At 47.7% G+C, this 13886-nt stretch overlaps 6 protein-coding genes across 6 annotated transcripts; 1 reads left to right on the forward strand and 5 right to left on the reverse strand.

Annotated features, from left to right (window-relative positions):
- Nucleotides 1-808: 808 nt before the first annotated feature.
- Nucleotides 809-2309, reverse strand: F9C07_1816787 (uncharacterized protein). The gene is made up of 4 exons (XM_071508411.1): nucleotides 1952-2309; nucleotides 1592-1891; nucleotides 1192-1535; nucleotides 809-1137 (listed from the first exon to the last, which is right to left on the reverse strand). The coding sequence occupies exons 1-4, from the start codon at nucleotides 2034-2036 to the stop codon at nucleotides 1132-1134; spliced, it is 735 nt and encodes a 244-aa protein (XP_071368015.1). The 5' UTR covers nucleotides 2037-2309; the 3' UTR covers nucleotides 809-1131.
- A 305-nt stretch (nucleotides 2310-2614) lies between these two features.
- F9C07_2286727 (putative L-amino acid oxidase) lies at nucleotides 2615-4925 on the reverse strand. The gene is made up of 2 exons (XM_041287053.2): nucleotides 4548-4925; nucleotides 2615-4446 (listed from the first exon to the last, which is right to left on the reverse strand). Exon 2 carries the CDS (start codon nucleotides 4439-4441, stop codon nucleotides 2930-2932), a length of 1512 nt encoding a protein of 503 aa, XP_041148647.1. The 5' UTR covers nucleotides 4442-4446; nucleotides 4548-4925; the 3' UTR covers nucleotides 2615-2929.
- A 313-nt stretch (nucleotides 4926-5238) lies between these two features.
- On the reverse strand, nucleotides 5239-7303 carry F9C07_2286729 (MFS multidrug transporter). Its single transcript, XM_041294404.2, has 3 exons — nucleotides 7108-7303; nucleotides 6844-7033; nucleotides 5239-6757 (listed from the first exon to the last, which is right to left on the reverse strand). The coding sequence occupies exons 1-3, from the start codon at nucleotides 7223-7225 to the stop codon at nucleotides 5638-5640; spliced, it is 1428 nt and encodes a 475-aa protein (XP_041148646.1). The 5' UTR covers nucleotides 7226-7303; the 3' UTR covers nucleotides 5239-5637.
- Nucleotides 7304-9234: 1931 nt separating this feature from the next.
- F9C07_2286730 (monocarboxylate transporter) lies at nucleotides 9235-11563 on the reverse strand. Its single transcript, XM_041294403.2, has 5 exons — nucleotides 11300-11563; nucleotides 10561-11222; nucleotides 10257-10501; nucleotides 9763-10204; nucleotides 9235-9700 (listed from the first exon to the last, which is right to left on the reverse strand). The coding sequence occupies exons 2-5, from the start codon at nucleotides 11050-11052 to the stop codon at nucleotides 9533-9535; spliced, it is 1347 nt and encodes a 448-aa protein (XP_041148645.1). The 5' UTR covers nucleotides 11053-11222; nucleotides 11300-11563; the 3' UTR covers nucleotides 9235-9532.
- Nucleotides 11564-11821: 258 nt separating this feature from the next.
- F9C07_2110061 (uncharacterized protein) lies at nucleotides 11822-12307 on the forward strand (the record flags this gene model as incomplete). The annotated part of the gene is made up of 1 exon (XM_041287056.2): nucleotides 11822-12307. The coding sequence occupies one exon, from the start codon at nucleotides 11822-11824 to the stop codon at nucleotides 12305-12307; it is 486 nt and encodes a 161-aa protein (XP_041148644.2).
- Nucleotides 12308-12438: 131 nt separating this feature from the next.
- Nucleotides 12439-13354, reverse strand: F9C07_1819448 (phosphatidylethanolamine-binding protein). The gene is made up of 3 exons (XM_041294402.2): nucleotides 13069-13354; nucleotides 12826-13004; nucleotides 12439-12763 (listed from the first exon to the last, which is right to left on the reverse strand). The coding sequence occupies exons 1-3, from the start codon at nucleotides 13267-13269 to the stop codon at nucleotides 12571-12573; spliced, it is 573 nt and encodes a 190-aa protein (XP_041148643.1). The 5' UTR covers nucleotides 13270-13354; the 3' UTR covers nucleotides 12439-12570.
- Nucleotides 13355-13886: the final 532 nt, after the last annotated feature.

Consider the following 13886-nt stretch of genomic DNA (forward strand, 5'->3'; position numbering starts at 1 on the left):
AATTCCAGGCAACAGTCGTAATACCATCCCAGTCCTTCCTGTAGTTCATTCATTAGTGAAAGTATGATACCAATCACGAACTATTCACCGGTAATAGAATCCAATGCAATCAACGGAGTAGGAGTGGGGTGTGTGTAAGAAACAATAACGCACACACTAAAAAAGAAACGCAATTAACGAATGGAATCTTAAGATGAGAGTTCCGGAAAAGCTACCCGGGATATCAAGTGGGAATTGTACCATATGCTATCAATCTCTATCGATGTAAAACCAAAGTCTCTTTGCCTCTTCCTCCGATATCACCTCTGTTTGTCACTGAAGGTACAGTTGGTATAGCTCAGCATGTCTTTCTTGGACTTTGCCAAAGTCAAGCTGAGGCGATACCCAGCCGTCATCATCAGAATGCAACAGCTCCTGTGTATACGATTTCAATTTATGCCAATCCATATACCGTGAAAGCTCAAGCCTATGTTTACAGATCATCATCTGTGATCGAGAAAGGACACGAGCCAGGGAGGCCCAACTCACGCCAGCTTTCAGAAATCTGGATCAGGGAATCACGGAGCGGTATTATCCCATCTTTCCACGTTGTTTCGCAAGATGAGAACAGGTGTCGCATAGCTTAGTGGACTCGAGTCAGAGCAAAAGACGACGGAAGGTGGTTCTTGGTAAGTGCCGCTTCATAACACTTTGAAAGTAGAGCTTGATCGTTCACAGCCTCCGCGAAAGCCTTTTCATCTGGGTCCATTTCGTCAAAGTTTGATGGTAGTTCTGGTTTTATCAACCCGGTTTCGTAGTTCTCTGGCGGGCTAAGGAAGTATGGCCATTGGACTTGCATGAACGCGGGCATGACCGAGAGAAATTGCCAGTCGATAATGCTCACTATATCTGTTGGATCTTGGTCACAAATGTATATATTGCCTAGATGGAGGTCTCTGTGCCATAGCGTTGGACGACAGTAGGGTTTCACAATAGGGTGCTCTGCTAGTTTCGGTATTATATCCATGGCAGCTTCCAGGATCCGAGAATGCTCGTCCTTAGAGCCAAAATGTGGTCCACGAGGAAGAAAGGTGGAAGTTTGTATCTGTGTAAGGCCACGCCCGGCCAATGCAAGACCGAGGTCCGTGAGGTTCATCCCTATAGTATACACCCTTAGTACTGATTCAACAAGAGGCCTAGAGGACGACAAACATGGACCTGAATGGGTCCCGTTTTCGCATTGGGGAAACCATGACTCATTATATGTTGTCCAAGCCAATACTCGTCGTTCACTGTTGCGGCCGAAAGTTGAGGAGCAGAATGTAGCATATACAAATTTCCATAGCCTGGAAACTCCAAAGATGCTAGCTGACCTTCCAGCCTGGCCAGGTTCTTAATAAACTTGAAGCCTTGTAGCTGGTTCATGTCACCCCACACGTCAACTAACTGTCTGCCACGGGCTTTCTCCATCAGGATATACTCTGACCCAATGGGGTTCGAAGCGTCGGAGCTCCACGCGATGACGTTGGGGACTGGCACAGCGGTATGAGCTCTCACTATTAGACATAGGTACATTAGCAGCAAAATTGCCCATAGAAAAGGGAGTTCCCACCATAGTTCAAGACAGCTACTTCAGATGCAGTGCTATGCTCCATCGGTACGATGCGAGGGAATGGCATTTTCGCAACGACCTCTTTTCCATTCTCTGCTGTCATTAACGTCACCTTATTAAACCCGCCTTCCATTTTGTCAATCTTGGAGATGGGCGAAGAGACAGAAGGTAAAGAAGAAACCATGGTGCAGAGCGCATCAACGTTGAATTCTGTATATCGCTTTGCTTTTTCGCTCCTCTCGTTAACCAGGAAGCGTCCGTTTGTGTACTCAAACAGCTGCTCATATCGGATAGGTTCTCCTAGAACCAGGTAGAAATGTTAATAGAAAAATACCATGCTGGTGATCCCGGGAAGCCTACCTCGACAAGTGAAAGATATACTTCTGGAGAAAGTTTTTATAGTAAGTGGAGGTAGAGCCAAAACCTTCCTTTGTAGCATGTGCATGGTTAAGTATGTTATGATGGAGCTAGACGACTGCGAGGTAGATATTTGTTGTGTGTCCTTCAACTACTATACGATAAACAGAGAAAGCCATTATACGACTGTGCGTCAGGTAACTCATCAGGTGACTGACATGTTATTGTCCAGATTGAAGCGTCAGGTCTTAGCAGACCTTCCCGTGATCCTAGTCAGGTGACGTGACTGGAGAATGCAGACGACATATATCATGATAGCAAAGTGTTGATGATAGAGTCATCTATAGAGAAGACACTATTATCGGTCATATAATATAGCGTCATCATGGCCTCAAAGGCCAAAGAAGATAGTATTTAGCTGAAGTTGAACGTTCATGTGTTTCCAATCGAACAATAAAATCTAGATTATTGTCAATTATTATTCGTAGAATAATATCCATCTGCTGGCAGGTGCTAGACGGCGTTAAAGCTTTGAATGCAGCTATTTGCCTACATAAATGGATACCTTCGGCATGTAACGAGAGTTTGCTCACTGTAGTAAGGATTGATGTAAAGGCAATATGTTAAATAGAAGTTATATAGCTTTATGATGCATTATCAACGATATGGATACGGAAATGATCAATTCATTAAAATACTATGTAAACCAAACCATCTAATCATGGAACACACCAAAACTGTCACCTGTCCGATAGAGACATAAGACAAATATTAAATGAAGTGCTAAACTCAAACGTGATGGTGTATGAAACGCAGACAACCTTCGATATTTAAAACTTTTTCAGAAAATAAGTAGTCTATGTTCGAGCATGATGGCGTATGTGTCTTGACCAAGGCTGCAGGGAGCCAGGGAACTAGACAATATTGGACTACACCACCGGGTAGTACCAAGGAGCATCGTGTATATAGATAAATGTGTTCCTATAGTCGGGATAAAATCTGTCTCTCATGTTCTGGTATCGCATCCACACGGCGCGGCGGCGTCTCGATCGCCTTCACGAATTGCCGGGTGTACTCTTCCTCTCCCAGAGGTCTCGCATCCACCTCCCCCGATATCTCCTGAACGGCCTTTTGCGCCGATTCCATGGCACCGGATATCCACGTATGATGTCGACTTAAGTGTTCCCCAGCAAAGTGAATGTTACCCTCTGGCTTTGCAGCCACGCGATGGAAGCGACTGAACTGGCCAGGAAGAAACATTGCATCACCCGTCACATACTCATTGCTCCAGCAGATGTCGAAGGAATCCACATACTGGCTATAGATATCAACGCCCGTGTCCGCGAAGAAGCGCTGCAGGTCATGCAGCGCCAGTCTGACGCGTTGATCGCGCGGCACTGACTGGATGCGGTATGCGTCGTTCATCCAGCAGTAGAGGAGGAGCACTCCCGATCCCGAGGTCCCTAGATCGTTGGACGGGTAGACAATCCATCGGAACCGAAGGTCGGTGGCGCTCTGGCCTCCGAACGACGGAGCATTGAGCTGTTCCCAGAATCGCGTGCGGAAGTGTAGTCCGATCTTATATAATGGTTCGAAATGGGCGCTGCGAATCGCTTGCTCTTTCATGAAGCTCCAGGTTGGGCGTTCCCGGATGCCCTGAAGGGCGGCTGGGGGGATGGCCAGGACGACCTTGTCGAAGGTACCGGTGAAAGGGATGGGCCCATGCGCGTGGAGGGTGATGCGGCCATCGGGGTTCTCGATGAGACGATCGACGGGAGAGCTGGTGTGGATGTTCTGCAGACCCACAAGCTTGGCTGCCCCTTGCGTGAGACGGGACATACCATGACCGACGGTGAACCACTCGCGAACATTGAAGTCTAAATTCTGCATAATAATTTCCACGAAGCTCAGGTCATATTGGTTCGTCTGACTCGTCATCAGTTCGACAAAGTCAATTACCTCGTGTGGCCATTGCTGGACTAAAGCCAGATAGCTCCGGAAAGAGAGCATATCGTACTTCATGATCTCGGCAAACCCCTTGTCGAAGTCTCTCTCTAAAAGCTGCAGCCACGGCGTGACAACCTCACCCAGGAGCTCCCGCGCGGACTTTCCTCGGTAAGGCTGGGGGATCCCTAGGCGAGATCCATGCTCGGTGTCACTGAGGTCTGCTTTGTGGCCGTGAACGTATGCGATGTTGTTCTCGTGCTCGATTACATAGGGGATCAGCTCGACTTGATCCTCAGGCTTGCCGTACGTGTTCAGATACTGGACAAAGTGAAAAACGCGATCATGTAATGGGGAGCGAGGAATTCGCATAGCTCCCGCTTCAAAGTAAACATCTTCGCCCTCGTTGAGCGGCTGAAATCGATGCGTGTAAATCCGGCCTCCTATCCTGGGAGTGGCTTCGAATACCGTGACATTATGTCCCTGCCGTTGAAGAGACAGTGCGATATAGAGACCGGATATCCCAGCTCCAACAATACCCACATTCATGGCGACTAGCAGAAAATAAAAATGAAGTTAGCGAACCTAGATGGGAGGATAACCCAAGAAGTTTCTGATGATGGACAAGCACAGAACAGTCTTTGAGTTCACCTACCGACTATATATTGTAGTTACGAGTGGAGGGCGTTCAATTATGGGGTCATACCAACAAAGAGTTACGAATAATTATCGGTCGATCCGATGCAAGCCAGTAGACCGACTTTCTTTCGTGTATTGTGATGGACGCGTCAATAGTCTCATATTGTAGGTCAATGATGAAAGACCCACGCTGTCGCCATCTAATTAAAGAGAGCCCGAGGCTGCACGTTCTTGTCAAACGCAAGGCGAGCAAATCTACGTAAGTTCAGCTTACCCACTCTCTTATTGCCTCCTGCCAAATCACCTCCTGCCACCAGGGTACCCTGAAACATGTAGGTACATGCATTAAGTATTTGGCTGCCTTGCATTGGTGGTTAATTGGAGGATCAAGGCATAGTGGCACGTACCGAATAATCCCTAATATACTACAGCGTATACTACCGCCAGTAAGAATTGTGATGGCAATATCCATCTCTTGGGCTAGTCAATAACTCACATTTCCTTAGAATGACGCTTTTGGTCTTCCTGGGGTTTGGGTTTCTATTATTGGAGGACATGGGCTCTTCTAGATGTGTCCATACGAATAGTCATATGCAGGGAAAGCAACATATTCTCCGAGAAAATATGACCTCGGGTCAATTCGGACTTTAGAATCAAGCAATAGTCTCACAGGTAGCCAGAAGTCTAAGCAGGATTCAATAATTGATCTACAATACAGGCATACTATTACGATTGGCAACTGCCTATCAGAGCTGTCACCCTACGAGATTTCTGGCGAGAGACGTCGCCGGTGGCGTCCTGAAGAAAATAATAGTTTAGTCTAACTATACAGAATGTGCAGTACATACTTCCGGCATTGGTTCGACGGCTGACCCAGCCCTTGGTAGAGCCGCATATGCTGCGTCTAATTCTATTCTCGAACAGCTAGAGAAGGCTTGGATTGACATTGCGTGCGTTTTCAGCTGCTTTCGGCCCAGCTATTTCCACCCTTCGATATAGATCTACCGCCATTGCATATGCCGCTTTTGATCTCGTCTGTAGTCCTCATGTAGGATACAAGTATACATCCGGCCACTGTAAACCGGGCTACGGGAAGATACAACCTTCTAATCCCATGGGTCTGCGGCTGTCTTCTGGTGATATTTGCTCCGGGCGCGAATGCGTGGTCCGTACCGATAGAACATCCACGGCAGTGGTGTCATCGCGAGGGAGACGAAACCCAGGACACTGGTAGCCCATGAGACCCCCAGGCCCTTGTACATGTCTTGGGCGAAAAGTGGGAACACAGCACCAAAGATGGATCGCAAGACACCATTCGCAGCCAGAGCACTAGCGCCGTAGGGTCCATAACAGTCTGTCAGGTAAGCCATGATGCCCAAGAAGAGAGGGATGATCGCGAACCCAAATGGGGCGCCGGCGATGATCCCGCAGATCCAGTGGGTCGGAGGTTTGGCGGACCAGCCGAACCAGAACAGACTGATGGGGATAAGCCAGGCGAGGATAATCAGATGGGGCAGGCGAGCCTCTGGATTGGGTCCGAGACGAAGCACAAAGTGACGGTGGATTACGTTGATGTAAGGAGAGCCTATGGTTGCTAAGGTCATGCCGACGCCGATCCCGAGAAATGAGAGGCCGGCCATCCCGGGACTCCAGTCTCGCGTCTCCTTATAGACGATCGGGTAAGCGGTAAAGTCTAGGTAGAGGATACCATAGATGAAGGCCATGTACAGAGAAAGCAGGAAGAGAATGGGCTCCGTAAAGAGCATGAGCCACGGGCGAGTCAGACTGCTGCGCAGCTGCTGGCAGACTTGGGGCTGTCCAATCTCATTCTCACGGCCCAGACGCCGGGCCTTGTCATAAAGAAGCTTGGTTGGATACGTTTCGGGCAGGAAGAACAAGACAGCAACGTAGACTACACCGCTGAGGATGAGTACCACCCAAAAGTTCCAGCGCCAGGGCGCGTACTGCGAGATGAATCCACCCACCACTGGGGCAAAGACAGGGCCTAAGAAGCTGGCTGCAGAGAAGCAGGCCATAGGCACGGAGCGATTGCTCTGGGGCCAGAGGTCAGTGATGGAGCCACCCGAGTTGCTGACGGTGGGAGAACCGAAGAAGCCGGCGAAGAAGCGGAAGATGATGAGAGAGGTGATGTTGGGCGCTAATGCACAGCCGATCTGAAAGGCTACAAACAGGCCCATTGTCAAGCGAAAGATTTGAGTTCGGCCCCTGGGAGGATGAAGGATTAGCACTGTTGGAGTGTCAGGCATTGGTGCCCTACGGTGTGGGGGGAGGAGGAAAGCAATCAGGCCTACCAGATCTCAGAGAGCGGCGCAAACAATAGAGATCCAAAGCCAAAGCCCAAGAGAAAAGTCGTCACTCCAAGGGTCGCCACAATCTGCGAGCATCCCAAGTCTTGCATAATATCCGGAAGGGCAGCGGTGTAGATGCTGGAGCACCAGGCCACGGTCGCCGTCATCATCACCACAATGGTGGTGCAGACCCCTACTCGTCATCACTCGTTAGCTGCCTTATTATGCACTCAATACAAGCACTATACGGACGCGCGGTTCTCTTACACTTCTTAGTTGTGGGCCATGTCTTCGGGTTTTCTTTCACATCCAACACAAGGTGGTCTCCCGTGGGAAACATTGCATCAGCAGATGCAGGTTTTGGTTGCTCTTCAACTGAATTCATGTCTCCCGTATTCCCCGTTTGCCTCTACAGCAACGGAGTGAGAGGTGGGAGTTAGTGTAAGCATTCAATTTAAATACTGGGCCATGATTGTCTCAGGGCCGCCACAAAGGACCAATAGAGCCACTAAGATGGTGTTGGACAAGGGTTAGAGCATCCTAGCTTGTAATGATTATTAATCGATAGGGATGGGCAACTGGGGTTCTTCTGAATGCGTATAAATTAATAATGATAGTCGTGACCCAAATATCCTTTGATTGGCCCATTGCTGACAGAGTCCACTACCGATCTCCCGTTATGTTTACTATGTATCCTCGGAGGAGCATTGAGAAGATCCCTATTAACCCCATAGCCACTATTAATGGGCCCCTTTCATAGGCGCAAGGCATAGATGGCGACCGGGAGGATCCGAATCACCTAATGCTGGCACTGTCTACTCTATAATTTATTCTTTCGAGCCGAAAGACCGGGAGTAGTGGGTACGGCGTTTCATTGAGCTGACAAATATAAGTGGTGATATCACGACATCCATGGCTGTGAACCACTATGCAACATCCGCATAGTACATCGAAGGCCAGTGGGGCCAGCTGCATTCGAAACAAATTGAAAGAGCATGCCAGAGAGACAAGTTACCGATCTGTTCTTCAATGTCTGTTGACGCGTCGCTACTCGTTACATGCTGCTGTCACCTCAAATTCGTGTAAGGACGATACTCGTTGAGAATATTCCTCGCAAGGAATTATACCATATGCTTTGACGCTCGCGCGATGAGGGCTTGTCCTAAAATGGAAAGTCCGCAGATTGATCCCTAGGGCTTCGCATCTCGTAAGCAAGGGAAGGTGTGGGCCCTAAAATGGTCCGGCATGCGTGCCAAAACAAACAAGGAATATGCGGTAAATATACCGCACGCCATCGGCCCACCTTCCTAGATCTTCGAAGTTGGAAGGACTCTGGACAGGATACTGAGTGGCTCGAAGTATATCGATGGACGATACTGAGGGGCGGAGTCGAAAGCATGGTGATCCTTAGTCAATTTCAACTTTAAAATGGTGCAATCTCTCGATCTTTCGATATTTAGATGTTAGGACCCTGATTTACCTAACTATATTCCGTACACGCGGCCCGATCCCTCAACCTCCCTACTTAAGCCTTTGATCCACTCCCCTAACGCAAACTAAAGGGATACATCGTGGGGCGGGTTCGATAGTGGCTATGCGCTTCTGGATCGGCATACAGCAGGTCATTGTGGGGACTCCTCCTGTTATTAGATATTTCTATTACTCATGTTTATTCGGACTTCGTCCAGTTGCAGAATGAGATTCTGGCCACGTGAAGATCCACAGACTTGTCCATGCTAGATGAGCCCAAACGATTACGGAAAGGGCAGAGCAGACACAAAGGAAGCCTTGAAAGCACGTTTGATTACGAGTCTAGGATGTTTTGGGGGCCCTTCAATCTTACAAGCTAGTGTCGAGACAGGCCCGTATAGGCTGTATGTGTCTTTCTGCGAGACACCATCACCATCATGGGTACGTGATCTAATGACATCTGGCTAGCTGCTCAGTTTGGTAGGTGTAAAGAACAAGGGGATCTTATGACACCTCAGATTATTCAAAAAGGCTATATATACTTATATCACTAAAGGCTGAGAAACTTTCATTAGTGGTCGATCGCTAGAATATAGATCTAAGTTGTCAATATATTTATCTAATGGCGGCGTCAGTATCACATTCGCGCAGTAATGCAACGACCGGAAAACAGAGAAGACTTCGATTTCTAATTTTATTTTGGAAGACAAATAAATAAACAAACAAATAACATCAATCTATTCTATGTGTCAATATTATGGTCTTCCTATGTCCTAAGTTCTTACAGTGAACCCTAATTGTTACACTACATCCTGGATTCAATAGATCAGCTGAATGAAATAGCTGAAGGTCCCAGCGCCATATGCAAATGTGGTTAACACTGCAGGAGCTACTTCTTTACATACTTTATGAGTAGGACGAATGTGGAAACACTGAATGTCAATCATATTATACTTGAAAAGCCTGCCTCTAATACCCAACTGAACATGTTTTCCCTGCAACTTATACTGGTTTATTGAACATGACAAGCATGCCAAGTGGAATATTTCCTCTAGCAGCTTACTGATCTACAGCAGTGCTAAGATCTACCGCCTGTTCTGGTGGTGTAATCTTCTTGCGTGAGTACTGCAACGGAAAAACTATCCATTTCAGTAATGACCGTTTTCAACCTGATATGCACGGTTGACATTCCTTCTCCAGCTTACGAGAAATTAAAAGCCGATTAGACTCTCGCAAATATCTTTCTGTTCATCATCAGTCGAACAGACAAAAGCAAGCCCGCGCTCGCCAGGGTCAGCGATCCAGCATAAAAGATTGCGGGCCGAAACGCAGCAAGGCCGGCGTCTGTGCCGCCGTAAGCATCTAGCAGGTATCCAGCGATAGGCGACCCCTACTATAACATTAACTTTCATTGAACAGCGAAAGGTATGTAAGACATGTATGGGATCTTACCAGAAAATACCCAAAAGTCCAGGATGTCGACAACATAGACATAATATTCGCGAGCTGCCCATCCCCAAACACCGCGCCGACGACGACAGGCATGAGACTGAAGAAACCACCGGAGCCCATTCCATTGATAATCGCGAAGAAAATAAGAAGTCCGAGAGAGGATGCGAACGGCCAGAGGGCCATTGCACTCACGCCGATAACAGTGAGCGAGAGGATCATGCTATTGACCGGGCCGAGGAAGATATCAGCCCCAAAGCCCATTCCGATACGACCGAGGGCAGAGGCAAAGTTCCATGCTGCGAGTATAGATGCAGCCACTCGGCTGGAGAAACCGATCGATGAGATGTAAAGTGGCAGTAGGAACGGAGGGACAAAGAGAGGGAAGGTTGCGATGGCACCCATGAGTAGCATGAGAATGAACCTTAGACTACGGAGGAGACGCCTGTGGTTGAACATTAGCGCAGAGAATACTGTCGGCCGGGCAGAGGTTCTACCATTGTATGCTCGACACGGCACGCGCGCTTCCTGAGGGCGCTTTGAGGAAGTAGGATGCTGGGATGCAAATACCCCATGCCATGCCTCCGAGTATTTTCAAAGCTCCCTCTAGCCCAGTCACGCTAATCAGCTCTTCTAGTGAAATCGCAATCACAGCAGAACCTAGCCCAGCACCGCCATAGACAAGACCAGTTGCTAGTCCTCGTTTCTTTTTGAACCATAGGGACGGCACTGTTGCCGCCGGCTGTGGACTTTATGTTAGAATATGACAGATATCATGCTTTACAAAAGGTATTTTATTACCAAGAAGAGCATCGCAGCTCCAATGCCAAAAAGAAGTCCCTGTGTGGCAAACATGGCAGGAACTGATTGCGTTGACCAGCCCGCAGTGAACTCTCCAAGACCCAGAAATATGCTCCCAATGAAGGCAGTGAATCTGTAGCCGATGCGCTTGATAATCCGAGCTACTATCATTCCCATGAGAGGAGACATGGCTGCCCCCAGGGACCCGATGAACGACAAGGTCGAGGCGCTAGCGAGATGCGCATCGGCAAGATGAAGTTGCACAATGCCATAGGAGTATACCAAACCAAGATACACAAAGAATATGGCTGATCCGGCTGCAACAACAGGCCAGCCTTCCTTTTTGTCCCATTCGTTGCTCAGTAAAACCTGGCCATGGGAATCTAGCTGTTCATTACGTCCAATGTCGCTGCTGACCCGTGACAACTCGTGGGAAATGCCATCCACGTTGCTGGAAGGACGGCGTATGGCGGCAGGCGGTCGTAGGCTCATTATATCTGTGACGTCTGTGTGTCCTGTGTTGAAGCTATGTCGCTGTGAAGACACCGAAAGCTTTGCATGGTGACAAAGGGACTGTGGAGAAGGACTAGAATAAAATCCTTCTGAGTCATAAATTTATTGGAAGTGGCTGATCCGTCGGAATCTAGGTTTTTCCTCTTCTCCTGTTTCGTTTATGCATAAGAAAAACCAAACGAATAACGCTCTAATTAGAGAAAAGTGATTAGTTCTTTATACCCACTATGTATAATCCAGATTCAAGCCTCAACAACACTGCCCGACATCTCAAGCTATCACGGAAATAGTACAGTACTTCAACATCCGCATATACTGTGGAAACGAGTTGAATACACGCCCGATTACCTGATGGGGGGCGAACCATGACAACTCAAAGTCTTAGATGTGTATCCAAATGTATTCTATTTTATATCTGTCAAAGTGTGGGTACACTGTCTCTGAGATACTACGGATGGTTGGGGTGGGCCAGAGAAGCGGGGGCGGGGAAATGGGGATGTGGGCTTTTGTCAATAATATCTTCACAACGGAAACCTGCTAGTCCTCTATGGTAGACACTTTTCTAAGCCATTATTTCGGAGTTAGAGCTCGATATAAAAGAGTCACTTGTGCTCTGACTCTCAGACAAACCAAACAGCCCGGTACCAGCAGCAGTCGAGCAGTATACACCAGGATTATTATCCGAGAACCGGATAATATTACCTTAGCCTCTAATTTGAACACTTTACACCTCCTAAAGAAGTGACAAATGTCAGAATACTACGAAGTCTTCCTTATCAGGACCACACTCGCCATGCAAGATCCTGACCTCCCTGGACCAAGGTTTCATACTACCATTTTCGTGAAAACGGGGCCGAACGGTAACGGTACAATTCACGAAGTCACTGGCGATATCACCTCATCGGAGGGGATGTACTATACTCGAACTCCAAGTGAAGCCCCAGAGCTTTCCCCGGAGTTTCATACAAGCCAGAAGTTGGGCGTCACCCAAGCATGCAAACATCCTGGTGACTGGAAACGTGTTTTAGATGGTGTACCAACGCCGCCTCAGCAGAAAGCATTTAATGTGAAGACAATGAAGACGGAGCCGTTTAAGACGAAAGATCCATTGACTTTCTATGAACCTGGTGAGCCTAGACGGCAATTGATGAAGTGTACTGAGTGGACGATGGAGAGGGCAATTCCTGCTCTAAAGGCGAATGGACTTATCATCGAGGGGTACGGTGTTTTGTAGAATGGAATCGGCGTTCTATTGTGCTACAGGCAGGCTTCTTGTGTCTATCAATAAATGATGATATATTTTAATAGTCGGCTATGACTTTATTTACTTCTTATTGTTATCTTAACTTAGTTTAGGTCTTCCATCGATTCCATTCTAATGTGCTGCGTTGAAAGTGGCACTTGCGCATACAGTTTGCGTTTGAGCAGCTACACAAAGTAGACGAAGTGTAGCACTTTACTTTATATAGGAGATCATGGCAAATATGCTATATACTCTCACTCATGCCAACCATCCCCTGCACCCAACATCCAGTTCACAGCAACGAGCTCCAGTCCATGCCTCTGCACCCACTCAGCAGCCTTAAACGACCTCCGAGCCGTGAACTCTTCACCCCCGACGTCTTCCTTCGAGAGCGATAGGTCGTGTGGCTCGCGAAACAGCAGAAACAAGTAGCGATGAGGTCGTGAACTAACGTACCATTATCTTGTAAGTACGTACACAAATTAACAGTAGAAGTAAGAGAATCTTACTCATCCTTAGGCCCAGGGCCAAGATACTCGGTTAACGTCTGAACAGTCTCAGGTGCTCCCGACGGTTGCAATCCGGAAACGACCCAATGCCGCCAGTAGGCGAATTTGGGGTCATCTGGGGTCGGTGCATCTGGGTCTATCAAGAGCAAGGTATATTTCTCTGGAGATTCAAGGTCCCTCTTTTGTACATTAACTATTAGCTGCCGGCGGGGAAATCCACATCAATGCTGTATGGTAACATACCTCGGCTGCAAAAGTGATTTTCGGAGCTGATTTACAATCACTGACTCTGAATAGATTTCCCAGAGAAACTGATTTCTCACCGAATGCTACCTGAAGCTCTGTTGTTGGGGTAAAGTCTTCGGGGATGAGGGGTGCGGAGCTGGGAAACAGCCCTGCTTGGCGCAGGGACGGGATCAAGTTCACCACTTGAGTTTCTGACATTTGGTTACTTTTATAGGCTGCTACTATGAGACAACAATACCTATAGAAGAGGGGGGGTGTAGTTGTATAAATAAGCGCGTTACTTTACGTCGCAGATGGTTGGGATGCAGACTCGGAATATCAGTGGTGGAAGAATCCCAGAGATTCCGTCTTGGCCCCTGGAGATCCAGTTAAATGTATGTACATTGGCCAACTCTGACAGATGCTGATTTCCCCTGGAGACGAGAGATAAGAAAGAAAAGACACTTCTCATTGACAGAGTTTGATGCCAATGGTGGATACCAGTGCCATCCGGAGCGCTTGGACGTCACCTACTACCAATTCGTTAATCCCCGCCTACATGACATAACCAATCCACTCAGTCATGAACGTAGTGTCTAGGAGCTTCCCTTTGCCGTTAAAAAGTATTTTCCCAGTGCTTAGAAAAGTGACCTAGGGATGCAAATTTAGTTGAAATGAGGAGGGCGTCATGAAGAGATTAGGAGGATTCTCACGGCAGTTTTGGGTCCTGTACCTGGAGCGGCTATAAAAGACTGTATTTTAGTGGAAAGCTATTAGAATGAAATGAAAGTATGAGTAGTAGAGTATGGTATATAAGTCTAACATATGCGTTCGTC

Source organism: Aspergillus flavus, chromosome 6, assembly GCF_009017415.1.
Source record: "Aspergillus flavus chromosome 6, complete sequence".
Classification (NCBI taxonomy): domain Eukaryota; kingdom Fungi; phylum Ascomycota; class Eurotiomycetes; order Eurotiales; family Aspergillaceae; genus Aspergillus; species Aspergillus flavus.

Coding starts and splice junctions, on each gene's coding strand:
- F9C07_1816787 (XM_071508411.1), bottom strand. CDS start 2,036: ATGCACATGCTACAAAGGAAGGTTTTGGCTCTACCTCCACTTACTATA. Junction 1,892..1,951: donor TATATCTTTCACTTGTCGAG/GTAGGCTTCCCG, acceptor ACCTGGTTCTAG/GAGAACCTATCCGATATGAG. Junction 1,536..1,591: donor AGTAGCTGTCTTGAACTATG/GTGGGAACTCCC, acceptor TATGTCTAATAG/TGAGAGCTCATACCGCTGTG.
- F9C07_2286727 (XM_041287053.2), bottom strand. CDS start 4,441: ATGAATGTGGGTATTGTTGGAGCTGGGATATCCGGTCTCTATATCGCA.
- F9C07_2286729 (XM_041294404.2), bottom strand. CDS start 7,225: ATGAATTCAGTTGAAGAGCAACCAAAACCTGCATCTGCTGATGCAATG. Junction 7,034..7,107: donor ATGGCCCACAACTAAGAAGT/GTAAGAGAACCG, acceptor GATGACGAGTAG/GGGTCTGCACCACCATTGTG. Junction 6,758..6,843: donor GCGCCGCTCTCTGAGATCTG/GTAGGCCTGATT, acceptor TCATCCTCCCAG/GGGCCGAACTCAAATCTTTC.
- F9C07_2286730 (XM_041294403.2), bottom strand. CDS start 11,052: ATGAGCCTACGACCGCCTGCCGCCATACGCCGTCCTTCCAGCAACGTG. Junction 10,502..10,560: donor GAGCTGCGATGCTCTTCTTG/GTAATAAAATAC, acceptor TAAAGTCCACAG/CCGGCGGCAACAGTGCCGTC. Junction 9,701..9,762: donor GGACTTTTGGGTATTTTCTG/GTAAGATCCCAT, acceptor ATGTTATAGTAG/GGGTCGCCTATCGCTGGATA.
- F9C07_1819448 (XM_041294402.2), bottom strand. CDS start 13,269: ATGTCAGAAACTCAAGTGGTGAACTTGATCCCGTCCCTGCGCCAAGCA. Junction 13,005..13,068: donor AAATCACTTTTGCAGCCGAG/GTATGTTACCAT, acceptor AATGTACAAAAG/AGGGACCTTGAATCTCCAGA. Junction 12,764..12,825: donor GGCCCTGGGCCTAAGGATGA/GTAAGATTCTCT, acceptor ATGGTACGTTAG/TTCACGACCTCATCGCTACT.